General features: G+C 49.0%; 1 protein-coding gene across 2 annotated transcripts; it reads right to left on the bottom strand.

The window, feature by feature from the left end:
* Window positions 1–2,204: 2,204 nt before the first annotated feature.
* Window positions 2,205–11,775, bottom strand: LOC140420058 (uncharacterized). Of its 2 annotated transcripts, none has more exons than XM_072504080.1 (2): window positions 11,613–11,775; window positions 2,205–4,518 (listed from the first exon to the last, which is right to left on the bottom strand). In XM_072504080.1, the coding sequence occupies exon 2, from the start codon at window positions 4,169–4,171 to the stop codon at window positions 3,152–3,154; it is 1,020 nt and encodes a 339-aa protein (XP_072360181.1). In that variant the 5' UTR covers window positions 4,172–4,518; window positions 11,613–11,775; the 3' UTR covers window positions 2,205–3,151. The 2 variants fall into 2 exon arrangements, with proteins under 2 accessions (XP_072360181.1, XP_072360180.1); XM_072504079.1 differs by lacking the exon at window positions 11,613–11,775 and adding an exon at window positions 8,850–9,167.
* Window positions 11,776–18,813: the final 7,038 nt, after the last annotated feature.

Raw genomic sequence — 18,813 nt, 5'->3', positions numbered from 1 at the left:
CCAAATATGACCTCCAAAAAGAGGAAAGAGAAAGGGAAGTGGAATGAGTCGGGTTATGGGATCAATACATTCTGCATCCCACAACCAAACTGTGGAGCAGGCTCCCCTCAATAAGTTCACAGCTGATCTGATTGTAACCTCAACTCCACATTCCCAACCCCCCGATAACCTTTCACTCCCTTGCTTATCAAGAATCTATCCAGCACTGCCTTCAAAATGGTCAAATCTAGGATTTGGATTCTCACCAGCTGATTATGGGAGGGGGTGGTGGGGATTTCAATTGTGTAAGGGAGCCAAGGTTGGATAGGTTCAGCCTTAGTTTTCACAGTAACTTCATTGCAGCGTTAATGTAAGTCCGCTTGTGACACTAATAAGACATAGGAGCCAAATTAGGCCACTCGGCCAATCGAGTCTGCTCCGCCATTCAATCATGGCTGATATTTTCTCATCCCCATTCTCCTGCCTTCTCCCCATAACCTCTGATCCCCTTATTAATCAAGAATCTATCTATCTCTGTCTTAAAGACACGCAGTGATTTGGCCTTGGTCGATAATATCCAATTAAATCCGCTACCTTGATGGCGGTGCTTGTCCCTACCGGCCATGTCGTTAGTGTCCGAGGCACGTGGGCCTTCCCAAATGAGGAAAACTCAAATGCGGCAAAGAGTTCCACAGACTCACCAACCTCTGGCGGAAAAAAATCCTCCTCACATTTGTTTTAAAGGATCCTCCCTTTAGTCTGAGATTGTGTCCTCTGGTTCTAGTTTTTCCTACAAGTGGAAACATCCTCTCCATGTCCACTCTATCCAGGCCTCGCAGTATCCTGTAAGTTTCAATAAGATCCCCCCTGATCCTTCTAAACTCCAACGAGTACAGACCCAGAGTCCTCAACCATTCCTCATTCGACAAATAAAGGGTTGAGCAAGTTTAATGGGCCAAACTGCAGTTCCTATTTGTTATGATCTGTGTCCAGGACACGAAGCAGTGAGCAGGGATCTGTCAATCAGCCTGAATCAGCACCTTCAGGAGAATTGGGAGGGTTAATATTAAATACAGCTGAGTGAGAATGGAGGGAGAGTGTGTGGGATGGAGATTTACAGCTTTTGGGGAATGAGAGGGGAAAGAATGTTCCAGAGAAACTAGAACTGTCTGTTCTGAGTTTCTATCCTGTACTGACAGTGATGTATTTTGTAAATTGTTTTTCCAGGATATTAGAAAAGGAGGAATTACAGACAGAAATCCCAAACATCACATCTTGATCTGACAGTCACTTGATTCTTTGGGTCACACGCACCCGAGTGAGAGTGTTCCAGAGCACTGACTGTGGAAAGAGCTTCAACCAGTTACAGAGCTTCACAGAGGGGAGGGACTGTACACGTGTTCTCTGTATGGGTAAGGCTTCAATTGTCTAACCTGGAGAGACACAAGGAGACCCAAAACATGGAGAAACAGTGGAAATGCCGGGACTGTGGGAAGAGATTCAAAGCCCCATCTGCACTGGAAGCTCATCGGTGCATTCACACTGGGAGAGGCCATTCAGCTGCTCTCAGTGTGGGAAAGGATTCAGTCAGTCATTCACCCTGCAGACACACCAGAGGGTTCACACTGGGGAGAGGCCATTGAACTGCTCTCAGTGTGGGAAGGGATTCAGACATTTATCCACCCTGCGGAGACATCAGCCAGTTCACCCCGGGGAGTGAGCATTCACCTGCACTCAATGTGGGAAGGGATTCTGTGTTTCCTTGTACCTGCTGAGACACCAACAAGGTCACAAGTGATTACAGGGGTTGGATTCTGCTGTTATTGTTGCTACTCTCAATTACACCCAGAACAGCATTGTGTTCATTCTGTCAGTTGGTCAATGGGGAGGGTTTCTTTCTGCTGGACTGGCCGGTCTCACGACTTTGCCTCCAGTGGGCTGATGCTCTTGAGGCTTGTGGCAAATACTTGGCTTCAAATTTCACAAGGATCACAGAGTAAAAGGGTGTTTTGGAAGGTAGATGACAGATAGCTCCTGTTTCTGTTTGAAACCTCTAAAGAATGCAGGTTTAGATGAAGATAGGCTTTGGTGGTTACATGGTTCTGTCTCAGAAGGAAACTGTCAAGCTATGAGGAACAAGTTGTCTGCAGTTGAATGGGAACTTACAATAAAATGTGTAATGATACAATCGCAGTAAAGGAATTATCACATATTTACATAAAATATAGATTCACTGATTTATTGGTACCTTGAAGAATGAATGCAGTATAATTCTTAAATTCAGTATACATACAGACAGAAAATGGAACATCCACAAGGCAAAGTCATTGTTTCAGATAAAATATGAGAATTGCTGTACAGCAACTTAATATGTGTAAGAATCTAACACTGTTTCAAGAAAAGTTGTATAAAAGCCCTCGTAATGAATAAACAATTGTTCTACAAATACATGTAGTAATGAAAAAGTATTGCAGCCTTAGCAACACAAACATTTACAAAATGTAGCAAAACCTCAGCAACAAGCAAGGTTAATGCAGAACATCTTGGGGGCGATTCTCCAATATTGGGCACAAGAGTTCGCGCCATCGTGAACGCCGTCGCAAACCGGGCCCGGTTACGTACGATTCTGGCCCCCATAGGGGCCAGCACGGCGCTGGAGCAGTTCACGCCGCATGCATGCATGTGCAGTTGGGCCAGCTGAATCCTGTGCATGCGCAGTTGGGCCGTGCCATCCTGTGCATGCATGGGGGACTTCTTTAGCGCGCCGCCCCCGACTCAAGATGGAGTCGGTGTTCAGGGGCCGGCCACGCCAGAAAGTAGGCCCGGGGAGGGAGTTGAAGAGGAGGCAAACCCATCCACCCGCTCCAGGTTCTGCCCTGGGTGTGATTAACAGCAGGAATAGCAGCAGAATCTAACTTATCATCACTTGTGAACCCTTTGGTGTCTCAGGATGTTGGACGACTGAGTGAATCCCTCCCCACAGTGAGAGCAGGTGAATGGCTTCTTTCCAGTGTGAACTCGCTGGTGTCTCCGCAGTGTGGCTGATGTTCTAAACCTCTTTGTGCAATGAGAGCAGCTGAACGGTCTCTCCTCTGTGTGAATGCGCTGGTGGGACATCAATACCTGAGAGCTTTTAAACCCACTCCCACAATCGGAGCATTTAAAGGGTCTCTCATTGCTGTGAGTGACATTGTGGCTCAACAAGTGATGACCGAGTGAATCTTTTCCCAGTCGGAGAGGTGAACGGGCTCTCCCCGGTGTGATTTCGCTCGTGTTTCATCAGGTTGGATGAGGTTCTAAACCTCTTTGTGCAGTGAGAGCAGCTGAACGGTCTCTCCTCAGAGTGAACGCGCTGGTGGGACATCAGTCGCTGAGAGCTTTTGAAACCCTTCCTGCAGTCAGAGCATTTAAAGGGCCTGCTCTTGGTGTGAGTGACATTGTGTTTCAGCAGGCTGGATAATTGAGTGAATCCCATATCACACACACTGCAGATGAACGGTTTCTCCCCGGTGTGAACTCGCTGGTGTCTCTGCAGGTTGGATAACCGAGGGAATCCCTTCCCACAGTCAGAGCAGGTGAATGGCCTCTCTCCAGTGTGAACTCGTTTGTGGTTCCGCAGGTTGCTCATGTCAGTGAATCCCTTTTCACACTGAGAACAGGTGAACGGCCTCTCTCCAGTGTGAACTCGTTCATGTCTCCATAGGTTGCTAATGTTATTGAATCCCTTTTCACACTGAGAGCAGGTGAATGGCCTCTCTCCAGTGTGAACTCGTTCGTGTCTCCGTAGGTTGCTAATGTTATTGAATCCCTTTTCACACTGAGGGCAGGTGAATGGCCTCTCTCCAGTGTGAACTCGTTCGTGTTTCCGCAGGGTGCCAATGTCAGGGAATCCCTTTTCACACTGAGAGCAGGTGAAAGGCCTCTCTCCAGTGTGAACTCGCTGGTGGATCTGCAGGCTGGATAACTGAATGAATCCCTTCCCACAGTCAGAGCAGGTGAACGGCCTCTCCCCAGTGTGAACTCGTTCATGTTTCCGCAGGCTGCCAATGTCAGCGAATCCCTTTTCACACTGAGAGCAGGTGAAAGGCCTCTCTCCAGTGTGACTGCGTTGATGCCTTTCCAGCTCGCACGGGGCTCTGAATCCCTTCCCACAATCCTCACATTTCCATGGTTTCCCCATGGTCCGGGTCATTTTGCGTCTCACCACGTTGGACAATCAGTTGAAGCCTCGTCCACACACAGAACACCTGTACAGTCTCTCCCTACTCTGAATGGTGAAGTATTTTTTCAGGCTGTGTCACTGGTTAAAGCTCTTTGCATAGTCAGTGCTCTGTAACAGTCTCACATGGGTGTGCGTGTGTGTCCCTGTGCTTTTCCAGACACACTGATGTTTAAAATCTCTTGAAGCAGACAGAATAGACAAACATTTCTCCTTCTAGATTCAAAGGCCGATGATCCCAAGAATTGAGTGACTCAGTCAGTTCTTGATGGGATATTTAGTTTGAGATATTGGCCTCAAACTCCTCTCGTTCGAACTGCCTGCAAACAGATTTTACAAGAGTAATCATTGTCAGGACAGGATTGAAACTCAGAACAGACAATTCTAGGTTCTATCGAACATTCTTTCCTCTCTCTTTCCCTGAAATGCTCTAAATCTCCATCCCACAAACTCTCCCTCCATTCTCACTCTGCTGCATCTAATATTCACCCTCCCAATTCTCCTGAAGGTGCTGATTCAGGCTGATTGATAGATCCATGCTCACTGCTTCCTGTCCTGGACACAGACACCTGAAATGTCTAAATTACTGGATGAAAAATGTGTGTAATATACAGACTGTATTCACTTACTTTCCCTCCCAATTTTCCTGAAGGTGCTGATCAACAAATCTAAACTCACTAAAACCTGTACAAGAGTAGAGAATCTCCATATAAGTACATTTACTGATTAGTGATAGGGAAATTCTGAGGAATAATTTTATTCGTCCATGGAGTGGTCATGACAGGGAACTCACTGCCCACAAGGGTTGTGGAAGTCGAGATGATCAATAATTTAAAATAAAATAGGATGGTTACTTGAAGAAAATAAACTTGCAGGGGAACAGGGATATCGAGGGGGAATGGGACTGACTGGATTGCTGTACAGAGAGTCGGCATTGACTTGAGTTACCAAATGGATTCTGTCGGTGCTGCAATGACTGTATGACTGGAAATATATAATGTAGGTACAGTACTATTTACAAAACTAGAAATAATAATACATGTATTTTACTACAGAACCATCAACAATATATATAATACATGCCATATAACAACACTAGACATATCTCTGTCCATTATTAAATTTTTAAAAATTAATTTACGGGATGTGGACAATGCTGGTCAGGCCAGCATTTATTGCCCATCCCCAGTTAGCCTTCCGAAGTAGTGGTGAGTTTCCTTCTTGAACTGCTGCAGTCCTTGAGGTGTAGGTACATCCCCTGTGCTGGTTTTTTTTCTTTATAATTTGTTTTTTACAAATTTAAAGTACCCAATTAATTTTTTTCCAATTAAGGGGCAATGTAGCGTGGCCAATCCACCTACCCTGCACATCTTTGGGTTGTGGGGGCGAAACCCACACAAACAAGGGGAGAGTGTGCAAACTGCACACGGACAGTGACCCAGAGCCGGGATCGAACCTGGAACCTCGGCACCGTGAGGCAGCAGCGCTAACCACTGCTCCACCATGCTTCCCTACATCCCCTGTGCTGTTAGGGAGGGAATTCCAGGATGTTGCCCCAAGGACAGTGAAGGAACGGCAATATATTTCCAAGTCAGGGTGGTGTATAACTTGGAAACGAACCTCCAGGTGGTGAGTTCCCAGGTATCTGCTGCTCTTGTCCTTCTAGATGGTGGTGGTTGTGGGTTTGGAAGGTGCTGTCTGAGGAACCTTTATGATTTATTGCAGTATATCTTGTAGATGGTATACACAGCTGCTACTGTTTGTCGGTGGTGGACGGTTTGAATGTTTGTGGAAGGCGATGCAATCAATCAGGCTGCTTTGTCCTGGATAGTGTCGAGCATCTTGTTGTTGGAGCTGCACTCATCCAGCAAAGTAGAGTGTATTCCATTACACTCCTGACTTGTGCTTGTAGATGTCTGGTGGACAGGCTTTGGGACATCAGGTGGTGTGTTACTCACCGTAGGATTCCCAGCCTTGGACCTGCCCTGGGAACTACAGTATTAATATGGCTAGTCCAGTTCAGTTTTGATCAATGGTAACCCCCAGGATGTTGGTTGTGGGGGATTCAGCGATGAAAATGCCACTGAATGTCAAGGGGTGGTGGTTAGATCCTCTCTTGTCTGGAGATGCTCATTGCCTGGCACTTGTGACTCCAGTTTAGCTCGGGCTCCTTGTTGCCTAACACGGTCAAATGCTGCATTGATTTCAAGGGCAGTTACTCTCACCTCACTTCTGGCATTCAACTCTTTCGTCCAAGTTTCAACTAAGGCTGTAATGAGGTCAGGAGCTGAGTGACCCTGGCGGAACCCAAACTGAGCATCCAGGAGCAGGTTATTGCAGAATAAGTGCCACTTAATAGCAACTTTGATGACTCCCTCCATCACTTTGCTGATGATGGACAGTAGACCTACAGAGAAGTAATTGGCTGAGTTGGATTTGCCCTGTTTACTGTCCCCTTAAATGTCCGTCATCTCCTGGGGAAACCAGCCCTTTAATTGTGAACATTAGGAAAGAGACCATCCTTTTAGCCAGACAAATAAATGTGTCAAACTGAGGGAGCAAAGGGTGTCAATGTCTTTCAGAGAGAGAGAGAGAGATCAGGGCCAAGCTTTCCAGAATCTGCACCCTCCCTGGATTCACTTCCTTTCCCTTCAGTTGCTGCAAATCACCAATTGAAAACAATAAATGGAATGAGGGAGAAAAGAAAGTGTTTTACTCACAGACGTTGGAGACAGGAGGACGTTTCAGTCTGTGTGAAGCCCAATCTCCTTTCACATAAAGCCCGCGCTGATTGGAGGACCAGCATCCTTCCGGTCCTAACTCTATCCATTAGCCAACACCGCACAGGAAGGTCAGGGGCTGGGCTTTCCTCCACACATGCGCAGCTTCCCCTCACCCTTGGACATGCGCAGTACCTGATCACCCGCCCGTGCGGCGGATAGAGCGGGTTCCCCAGCGCGGGGGATTGTGGGAGCTACGGCCGACACTGTCCAAACTCCTGGGGTGAAAAGTGGAGGAGGCTTGGGCGGTTGTGTGCGAGCTTGGTGTCCGCCCCCGGGCCGATTCGAAAGGCAGGCCGCCTCTGGGAGCTTCCTGGATGGGGTGAAACAGCAACTCGGCGCCCATTGCTCCTGGTCCCCGAGGGAAGGGGAGAAGACCGGTTTCGGAGTACTGCGACCAGTCGTGTTTCAAGTCAGCGGTTGAGCTGCGGAGACGCTGCTTCGGACTGCGAGGTTTGCTGTCGGCGGTTTTGAGTTCGCCCAATGGAGGACGAAGGAATGGAGGAAGGATGGCAGCTGGATAGGCTGCTGGAAGCGGCGGGTCAGAACCGGGAGTGGACACCCGATGGGCGGCCCGCGGCCTGCAGCCCGGGGTGGGTTGCTGCCGTTCCTGGGGTCTCCGGGGATTTGGCCCCCCTGGACACCATGTGGGCGGTTGGGACTGACTCTGGGACTTTCTTCCCCGTTGTCGACTGTTGCCAACATTGGAGCGACTCTGGCCGCTGCCATTGGAGGACTTTGAGGACATGTTGTTCCTTGTGAAATTTCGGCTGGAGCGCCGGGGTCATGATGTGGAACGTGCAAAATTAATGGACTCTTTTTTTTTTTATGGACTTTTCTATGAGTACTAAGGGATTTTGTTTTCATGTTTTCTTTGCTTTTCGTTTTCTTTAGCAGCCTATGACATTAAACTCATTTTGGCTTTTTTTCCGAAATGTTATTTAGTATTTGTGGTGGAACGCTAGTTGGTGCGAAACTGCTCTCCCTCTGAATGGTCCCGTGCCTTTGGGCGGGGTCCAGGAGGGGGGAACCCTCTCTCCTCTGCCGCGCCCGGGTCTGGCTCTCCGGTGGTCTGTGCTCTTAGCGAGGAGGGGCCTTTCCCCCGGGGTGTCGGCTGCAGGGCGGGGTGAACGGGGGTGGGTGAGCAGGGATTAGTGTTTGGTGATGGATTCTATCCTGTTAAATCTTTTCTGGGGTGAATTAAGGCCTGGTGCCTGGTGATTGGGTTTGATATGATACTGTTAAAATGAATCGAGGCCCTGTGGGTCATATTTGTACTGGAGCGGCCGTATTGTATCGGGGCCTTGTGCCTCGTGACTGCTTGTCTTATGTGTTTAGAGGTCGTCACCTTGAAGTGTGCCTGTGTCTTGTGTTGTACTTTTGGGTTTTGTTTCTTTTCTTTTCTTCTCTGTTTCTTTTGGAGTGGTCGTATGGTTTTGAGGCCTTGTGCCTCGAGACTGCTTGTTTATATGTTTAGAGGTCGTTGCCTCGATGTACTTGTGTATTGTGGTTTTCTGTTCCTTCTTGCTTTTGGAACGGTCGTTTGGTTTCATGGCCTTGTGCCTCACGACTGTTCGTGTTATGTGACTGTCTGATTGTTACTTGAACTATGAGTAGGGCCTGTGCCTTGCGGCTGGTTGTGATAAGTGACTGGTTAACTGGTATCTGGAAACGTATTTCGGCCCTGCGCCTTGCAGCTGTTTGTGTTCAATGACTGTTACAACGTAACTGTGAAATGTAATTGGGCCTTATGCCTTGCAGCTGTTTCGTGTTCAGTGACTGTTTAATCGTCAATTTGAAGTGTAATGAAGTCTGGAGCCTTGTAAATTGGTTTCTGTAATAATTGTGACGACAATAAAAGAGTTACTCACAGATGTTGGAGACAGGAGGAAGGTTCAGTCTGTCTGAAGCTCAAGCTCATTCAGGGTTGGAGGAACAACAGTTTTGCTCGGCAGAAACCGCCATGTCCAGCTTCCGCATTGAGACAATGGGGAGCTCTGATTGGCAGAGGAGCAGAGTCCTTCCGGTCCTCCAATCTTCCTATTGGTCAACACCTGAGCAGTAATGTCAGCGGAAGTGAGCTCCTCTACACATGCGCAGCTTCCCCTTCCCTTAGACATGCGCAGTCCCGGACGCCTACCCACGCGGCGGATAGAGCAGTTTCTCTAGTGCGGGGAATTGTGGGGGCCGCGGCCGCCATTACTCATCTGGAGCCCAGTCTCCAAACTCCTGGGATGAAAAGTGGAGGAGGGTTGGGCGGTTGTGTGCGAGCTTGGTGTCCGCCCCCGGGCCGATTCACAAGGCAGGCCACTTCTGGGAGCTTCCTGGATGGGGTGGAACGGCAACTCGGCGCCCATCGCTCCTGGTCCCTGAGAGAAGAGGAGAGGACCGGTTTCGGAATACCGCGACCAGTTGAGTTTCAGGTCAGCGGTCGAGCTGCGGAGATGCTGCTTCGGACTGCGAGGTTTGCTGTCAGCTGTTGTGAGTTCGCCCACTGAAGGACGAAGGAATGGAGGAAGGATGGCAGCTGGATAGGCTGCTGGAAGCGGCATGACGGAACCGGGGTGTAGACTACCTGACGAGCGGCCCGCTGCCTGCAGCCCGGGGTGGGTTGCTGCCGTTCCTGGGGTCTCCGGGGGCTCGCCCCCCTGGACGCTCTGCGGGCGGATGGGACTGACTCCGGGACTTTCTTCCCCATTTTCGACTGTTGCCAACATTGGAGCGACTCAGGCCGCTGCCACTGGAGGACTTTGAGGACATGTTGTCTCTCGTGAATTTCGGCAAGAGCGCTGGTACCACTTGCAAAATTAATGGACTTTTTCTCTAGACTTTTCTATGTATGCTGGGGGATTTGTTTTCTTGTTTTCTTTGCCTTGCTGTATTTAGTAGCCTATTACATTTAACTCATTTCGGCTTTTTCCGAAATGGTATCCTAGTATTAATAGTGGAACGCTGGTCAGTGCGGAGCTGCTCTGACCCTCTCTCCTCCGCCGCGCTCAGGTCTGGCTCCCCGGGGGTCTGCGCTCTCAGCCATGGGGGGGCCTTCCCCCGGGGTGTCGGCTGCAGGGCGTGGTGAACGGGGGTGGGTGGGCAGGGATTAGTGTTCAGTGATGGATTGGATCTTGATATGAAATTGTTAAAATGTGAAACTGCTCTCCCTCTGAATGGTCCCGTGCCCTCGGGCAGGGTACAGAAGGGGGGAACCCTCTCTCCTCCGCCGCGCTCAGGTCTGGCGCCCCGGGGGGTCTGTGCTCTTAAAAGGAGGGGGCCTTTCCTCCGTGGTGTCGGCTGCAGGGCGGGGTGAACGGGGGTGGGTGAGCAGGGATTAGTGTTCGATGATGGATTGGATCTTGATAAATTTTTTATGGGGTGAATTGAGGCCTGGTGATTGGGTTATTGATATGAAATTGTTAAAATGTGAAACTGCTCTCCCTCCGAATGGTCTCGGGCGGGGTCCAGAAGGGGGGAACCCTCTCTCCTCCGCCGTGCCCGGGTCTGGCTCTCCGGTGGTCTGTGCTCTTAAAAGGAGGGGGCCTTTCCTCCGTGGTGTCGGCTGCAGGGCGGGGTGAACGGGGGCGGGTGAGCAGGGATTAGTGTTCGATGACGGATTTTATCCTGGTAAATTCTTTCCGGGGTAAATCAAGGCCTGGTGCCTGGTGATTGGGTTATTGATATGTTGTTAAAATGTGAAACTGCTCTCCCTCAGAATGGTCCCGTGCCCTCGGGCAGGGTCCAGAAGGGGGGAACCCTCTCTCCTCCGCCGCGCTCAGGTCTGGCGCCCCGTGGGTCTGTGCTTTTCAGCCAGTCCTTTCCTCCGTGGTGTCGGCTGCAGGGCGGGGTGAACGGGGGCGGGTGAGCAGGGATTAGTGTTCGATGACGGATTTTATCCTGGTAAATTTTTTTCTGGGGTGAATTAAGGCCTGGTCCCCAGTGACTGGGTTTTTGATATCATAACTGTTGAGATAAATTGAGGCCCTGAGGGTCATGTTTGTACTGGAGTGGCCGTATTGTAGCGGGGCCTTGTGCCTCGCGACTGCTTGTCTCATGGGTGTAGAGTCGTTACTTCGAAACCTGTGTGTTGTACTTTTGGGTTTCGTTTCTCTCTTTCTTTACTTTATTTTGGAGTGGTCGTATGGTTTCGGGGCCTTGTGCCTCGCGACTGCTTGTGTATGTGTTTAGAGGTGGTTGCCTCGATGTGGTTGTGTTTTGTGTTTTTGTTTCCTTTTGCTTTTGGAACAGTCGTTTGGTTAGCCTTGTGCCTTACGACTGTTCGAGTTACGAATCTGTGTGATTGTTATCTGAATTATATGTGGGGCCTGTGCCTTGCGGCTGGTTGTGATAAATGACTGGCTGATTGGTATTCGGGAACGTATCTCGACCCTGCGCTTTGCAGCTGTTTGTGTTCAATGACTGTTGCAACGTTATCGTAAAATGTAATTGGGCCTTGCGCCTCGCAGCTGTTTTATGCTCAATGATCGTTTAATCGTTAATGTGAAGTGTAACTAGGCCTTGTGCCTTGTAGCTGTTCCGTGTTCGGTGACTGTTGATTCGTTTAATGTGAAGTGTAATCGGGCCTTGTGCCCTGTAAATGAGTCTATGTTGAAAATTGTGACGACAATAAAAGAGGTACTCACAGATGTTGGAGACAGGAGGAAGGTTCAGTCTGTCTGTAGCTCAAGCTCATTCAGGGTCGGAGAAACAACAGTTTTGCTCGGCAGACACCGCCATGTCCAGCTTCCGCATTGAGACAATGGCGAGCTCTGATTGGCAGAGGAGCAGAGTCCTTCCGGTCCTCCAATCTTCCTATTGGTAAACACCTTAGCAGTAATGTCAGCGGAAGTGAGCTCCTCTACACATGCGCAGCTTCCCCTTCCCTTAGACATGCGCAGTCCCGGACGCCTACCCACGCGGCGGATAGAGCAGTTTCTCTAGTGCGGGGAATTGTGGGAGCCGCGGCCGCCATTACTCATCTGGAGCCCAGTCTCCAAACTCCTGGGATGAAAAGTGGAGGAGGCTTGGGCGGTTGTGTGCGAGCTTGGTGTCCGCCCCCGGCCCGATTCGAAAGGCAGGCCGCCTCTGGGAGCTTCCTGGATGGGGTGAAACAGCAACTCGGCGCCCATTGCTCCTGGTCCCCGAGGGAAGGGGAGAAGACCGGTTTCGGAGTACTACGACCAGTCGTGTTTCAAGTCAGCGGTTGAGCTGCGGAGACGCTGCTTTGGACTGCGAGGTTTGCTGTCGGCGGTTTTGAGTTCGCCCAATGGAGGACGAAGGAATGGAGGAAGGATGGCAGCTGGAAGCGGCGGGTCGGAACCGGGAGTGGATACCCGATGGGCGGCCCACGGCCTGCAGCCCGGGGTGGGTTGCTGCCGTTCCTGGGGTCTCCGGGGGTTCGGCCCCCCTGGACGCCCTGTGGGCGGTTGGGACTGACTCTGGGACTTTCTTCCCCGTTGCCGACTGTTGCCAACATTGGAGCGACTCTGGCCGCTGCCATTGGAGGACTTTGAGGACATGTTGTTCCTTGTGAAATTTCGGCTGGAGAGCCGGGGTCATGATGTGGAACGTGCACAATTAATGGACTCTTTTTTTATAGACTTTTCTATGTGTGCTAAGGGATTTTGTTTTCATGGTTTCTTTGCTTTTGTTTTATTTAGCAGCCTATGACATTCAACTCATTTCGGGTCTCCCTGAAATGGTATTTAGAAATTGTGGTGGAACGCTAGTTGGTGCGAAACTGCTCTCCCTCCAAATGATCCCGTGCCTTTGGGCGGGGTCCAGGAGGGGGGAACCCTCTCTCCTCCGCCGCACCCGGGTCTGGCTCCCCGGTGGTCTGTGCTCTTAGTGAGGAGGGGCCTTTCCCCCAGGGTGTCGGCTGCAGGGCAGGGTGAACGGGGGTGGGTGAGCAGGGATTAGTGTTCGGTGATTGATTCTATCCTGTTAAATCTTTTCTGGGGTGAATTAAGGCCTGGTGATTGGGTTTCTGATATGATACTGTTAAAATGAATCGAGGCCCTGTGGGTCATTTGTACCAGAGCGGCCGTATTGTATCGGGGCCTTGTGCCTCGCGACTGCTTGTCATGTGTTTAGAGGTCGTCAGCTTGAAATGTGCCTGTGTTTTGTGTTGTACTTTTGGGCTTTGTTTTTTGTCTTTTCTTTTCTGTTTGTTTTGGAGTGGTCGTATGGTTTCGAGGCCTTGTGCCCCACGACTGCTTGTTTGTATGTTTAGAGGTCGTTGCCTCGATGTACTTGTGTTTTGTGGTTTTCTGTTCTTTCTTGCTTTTGGAACGGTCGTTTGGTTTCGTGGCCTTGTGCCTCACGACTGTTCGTGTTATGTGACTGTCTGATTGTTACTTGAACTATGAGTAGGGCCTGTGCCTTGCGCCTGGTTGTGATAAGTGACTGGTTAATTGGTATCTGGAAACGTATTTCGGCCCTGCACCTTGCAGCTGTTTGTGTTCAATGACTGTTACAACGTTACTGTGAAATGTAATTGGGCCTTGTGCCTTGCAGCTGTTTCGTGTTCGGTGACTGTTTAATGTTAATTTGAAGTGTAATGAAGTCTGGAGCCTTGTAAATTGGTTTCTGTAATAATTGTGACGACAATAAAAGAGTTACTCACAGATGTTGGAGACAGGAGGAAGGTTCAGTCTGTCTGAAGCTCAAGCTCATTCAGGGTTGGAGGAACAACAGTTTTGCTCGGCAGAAACCGCCATGTCCAGCTTCCGCATTGAGACAATGGGGAGCTCTGATTGGCAGAGGAGCAGAGTCCTTCCGGTCCTCCAATCTTCCTATTGGTCAACACCTGAGCAGTAATGTCAGCGGAAGTGAGCTCCTCTACACATGCGCAGCTTCCCCTTCCCTTAGACATGCGCAGTCCCGTATCAGGGCTGGGGGACGGCTTTCACCGACGGCCGGAACTGTCAGCTGGTTGCCTGAAAAACTTGTCTCGAGGATATGTGGGGGAAGGAGAACAAAGGGTGGGGGCGGGGCTCCCGCATCTGCGCGCTGGGCAGTGACGTCACCGCGGAGCGGGCTTATTCCTATTGGTTGATTAAGAGGACGAGCTCCTTTGTGACATCACAATGTTGAGGTTGGACAATGAGTTTCAGACTAAAACATTCTCCTCTGGGCAACATCTGGGAGCAAATCAATGTCTCCCCTTTTCATAAGGTCATCAGATATAGGAGCAGAATTAGGCCATTTGGCCCATGGAGAAGAACCCTTCAACCCGATTAAAAATCTGTCTAACTCCTCCCTAAATTTACTCACTGTCCCAGCTTCACCGCACTCTGGGGTAGTGAATTCCACAGATTCACAGCCCTTTGGGAGAAGCAGCTTCTCCTCAACTCTGTTTTGAATTTGCTGCCTTTTTTTTCAATAATCTTTATTGTCACAAGTAGGCTTACATTAACACTGCAATGAAGTTACTCTGAAAAGCCCCTACGCTACACATTTTGGCGCCTGTTCGGGCACACAGAGGGAGAATTCTGAATGTCCAAATTATCTAACCGCATGTCTTTCGGGGCTTGTGGGATAAACTGAAGCATCCAGTGGAATCATAGAATTTACAGTTCAGAAGGAGGGCATTCAGCCCATCGAGTCTGCACCGGCCCCTGGAAAGAGCACCCCACGTCTCCACCCCATCCCCGTAACCCAGTGAACCCACCTAACCTTTTTGGATACTAAGGGCAATTTATCATAAGAACATAAGAACATAAGTAGGCCATCTGGCCCCTCGAGCCTGCTCCGACATTCAATGAGATCATGGCTGATCTTTTGTGGACTCAGCTCCACTTTCCGGCCCGAACACCATAACCCTTAATCCCTTTATTCTTCAAAAAACTATCTATCTTTATCTTAAAAACATTTAATGAAGGAGCCTCTACTGCTTCACTGGGCAAGGAATGCCATAGATTCACAACCCTTTGGGTGAAGAAGTTCCTCCTAAACTCAGTCCTAAATCTACTTCCCCTTATTTTGAGGCTATGCCCCCTAGTTCTGCTTTCACCCGCCAGTGGAAACAACCTGCCCGCATCTATCCTATCCATTCCCTTCATAATCTTATATGTTTCTATAAGATCCCCCCTCATCCTTCTAAATTCCAACGAGTACAGTCCCAGTCTACTCAACCTCTCCTCGTAATCCAACCCCTTCAGCTCTGGGATTAACCTAGTGAATCTCCTCTGCACACCCTCCAGTGCCAGTACGTCCTTTCTCAAGTAAGGAGACCAAAACTGAACACACTACTCCAGGTGTCGCCTCACTAACACCTTATACAATTGCAGCATAACCTCCCTAGTCTTAAACTCCATCCCTCTAGCAATGAAGGACAAAATTCCATTTGCCTTCTTAATCACCTGTTGCACCTGAAAACCAACTTTCTGCGACTCATGCACTAGCACACTCAGATCGCTCTGCACAGCAGCATGTTTTAATTTATCATTTAAATAATAATCCCTTTTGCCGTTGTTCTTACCAAAATGGATAACCTCACATTTGTCAACATTGTATTCCATCTGCCAGATCCTAGCCCATTCACTTAGCCTGTCCAAATCCCTCTGCAGACTTCCAGTATCCTCTGCACTTTTTGCTTTACCACTTATCTTCGTGGCGTCTGCAAACTTGGACATATTGCCCTTGGTCCCCAACTCCAAATCATCTATGTAAATTGTGAACAGTTGTGGGCCCAACACTGATCCCTGAGGGACACCACTAGCTACTGATTGCCAACCAGAGAAACACCCATTAATCCCCACTCTTTGCTTTCTATTAATTAACCAATCCTCTATCCATGCTCCTACTTTCCCCTTAATGCCATGCATCTTTATCTTATGCAACAACCTTTTGTGTGGCACCTTGTCAAAGGCTTTCTGGAAATCCAGATATACCACATCCATTGGCTCCCCGTTATCTACCGCACTGTTCATGTCCTCATGGCCAATCCACCTTTTATCATGGCCAATCCACCTAACCTCCACATATTTGGACTGTGGGAGGAAACCGGAGCTCCCGTACAAAACCTCCAAAGACACGGGCAGAACATGCAGACTCCACACAGCCAGTGACCAAAGCCGGAATCGAACCTGGAACCCTCGAGATGTGAAGCAACTGTGCTAAACACTGTGCTACCATGCTGCCCATCTTATCCTGTGACGTGGAGATGCCGGCGTTGGACTGGGGTGAGCACAATAAGAAGTCTGATAACACCAGGTTAAAGTCCAACAGGTTTGTTTCAAACACTAGCTTTCGGAGCACTGCTCCTTCCTCAGTCTTATCCTAAGACTATTACCTCTCGTACTAGAATGCCTGAAAGACGTGCTATTAGTGAATTGAACATTCTGGGTTCTTCTTCTGTGTACCCTAACAGGTGCCGGAATGTGGCGATGAGGGGAGATTCACAGTAACTTCATTGCCGTGTTTTAAAAAAAATTTAAAGTACCCAATTCATTTTTCCAATTAAGGGGCAATTTAGCATAGCCAATCCACCTAGGCTGCGCATCTTTGGGTTGTGGGGGTGAAACCCACTCAAACACGGTGAGACTGCGCGAACCCCGCATGGACAATGACCAGGTCTGGGATCGAACCTGGGACCTCGGCGCCAGTGCTAATCATTGTGCCACCGTGCTGCCCCATTGCAGTGTTAATGTAAGCCTACTTGTGACAAAAATAAATATTATTATTAAGAGGGATAGCCGCTCCAAGGCAGCCTTCAGGACGCGCGACAATGCAGAATCGCTGAGCAGAAACCTATAGCCAAGTTCTGCACACATGAGTACGGCCTCAACCGGGACCTTGGATTCATGTTGCATTACATTCAACCCCCCCCCCCCTCCCCTCTCCCCACCCCCACCATCTGGCCTGGGCTTGCAAAATCCTACCAACTGTCCAGTCACTCTGTCTGGACCTGTAAAGACTTAATTACCTGCAGACTGGCATTCAAAAGTATTGTCTTGCATCATTGACTTTATCTATATATATGTTTCTGGAACCCACCTCTTCATTTGCCTGAGGAAAGAGCTGCGCTCCGAAAGCTACTGATTCAAAACAAACCTGTTGGATTTTAACCTGGTGCTATAAGACTTCTTACTGTGCTCACCCCAGACCAATGCCGGCATTACCATATTAAAGGGCAAAGTGGCAGCACAGTGGTGCAGTGGTTAGTGCTTCTGCCTCACGATGCCGAGGTCCGAGGTTCAATCCCGGCTCTGGGTCACTGTCCGTGTGGAGTTTGTGCATTCACCCCGTGTTTGCGTGGGTTCCACCCCAATAACCCAAAGATGTGCACGGGTAAATTGGGTACTCTAAAATTTTAAAAAGTAAAAGGGCAAAGTCTATTGATAGTTTAAGAGATACATTCCTAATAAAAATAGTGTTTAGGCATTGTTGTTTCTAGTTTTCTGCAGTAGAATTCATAAAACTTGAAGTTTTTGCCTTATGACTCTTTCATTTGTTCACTGGGTTTAGAATTTATCTTTTAAAGTTACTGATCTTTTCAGAAATCTTACACAGTTGATTTAGAGCTACAAGTTTCAACTTCCCATAATGCCTCAGGCAACATCTGCCTCTCTATTGCTCATGTCAATGACAGCCCAGCAACAGAGCTGTGCGCTGGAGATGCCGTCACTCCTTGTAGGTGCTGGAATCAGTAGAAAGAAGAACCATAGTTTCTGGTTGAGCTTTGTGTTAGCTGTCTGACCATGATGACCATATATAAATAGCTAACCAAGTAATATGTTGTGATGAGGGTTTAGAAACAGACCCTGGGTAGACAGTTCATTGAAGCTGTGGGCTTGTCAGCTGTGCAGTGAAACCAGGCATCCAACAGCCACAGAGACCTCTAATATTGGACACTGGGTTTGACCCTGTCCTGTATTAAACAGACCTATCTGACACTGAGGGTGATATAGTTAATCTGACCCTTAATTCATTCAATTCCAAAAGTGAATAACATTGTTTCAAGTACAGTGATTACTCTGTTAGTCTGTGAATAAAGTGGTGTCAGTTCAAGCAGATCTCTGTCGGCACACAATTTCATTACTTATTTTTGTTACTGACTAGGGTGCCTCTCTCTCTCTCTCTCTCTCTCTTTTCTCTCCTCTCTCTCTCTCCTGCCTCTCTCGGTCTCTGGTGCTCTCCTCTCTCTCTGGTGCCTCTCTCTCCCTCTGCTGCCTCTCTCTCCTTCTGTCACTCTCGGCTGCCTCTCACTCTCTGTTATCAGTGCTTAGGAAGGCAGGTGGGATAGTTTCCTTTGGTAGCCGAGGGCCAAGAAGAGAAGAACAGGGACATTGTGCTGGAACTGTATCAAACACCAGTTAGACCACAGCCGGAACACTGTGGACAGTTCTGGTCACCACATTACAGGAAGGATGTGATCACACGAGAGAGGCTGCAGAGGGGATTTATGATGATGTTACCCAGGATGGAGAATTTTAACTATGAGGAACGATTGGAGAGACTGGGGTTGTTCTCATTGGAACAGAGGAGGCTGAAGGGAGATTGAATTGAGTTGTGTGTAATTGAGGGGCTCAGACAGAGTGAATATTTCACTCAGCAGAGTCCAACCCCTGCAGTCAAACAAGGAGTCGCTGGTGTGTCAGGAAGTGGGATGAGTGAGTGACTCTCTATCCGCACAGAGTACATGGAAACAGCAGCTCCCCAGTTTGAACTCGCTGGTGTGTCAACAGGCTGGAGGATTGGCTGAATTCCATCCCGCTCCTGGAACATTTTCCAATGTCCTCTCCCCAGTGCCAGCAGGCTGCCTGACTGAGAGAAGCTCTGTCCACAGACAGAGCAGATGAATGGCCTGTCGTTAATATGTTGATGCTGGTGTCATATTGA

Source organism: Scyliorhinus torazame, chromosome 5 (assembly GCF_047496885.1).
Source record: "Scyliorhinus torazame isolate Kashiwa2021f chromosome 5, sScyTor2.1, whole genome shotgun sequence".
Lineage (NCBI taxonomy): Eukaryota > Metazoa > Chordata > Chondrichthyes > Carcharhiniformes > Scyliorhinidae > Scyliorhinus > Scyliorhinus torazame.
The sequence above is the reverse complement of the archived record's forward strand: the minus strand, read 5'-3'. Positions and strand labels throughout refer to the sequence as shown.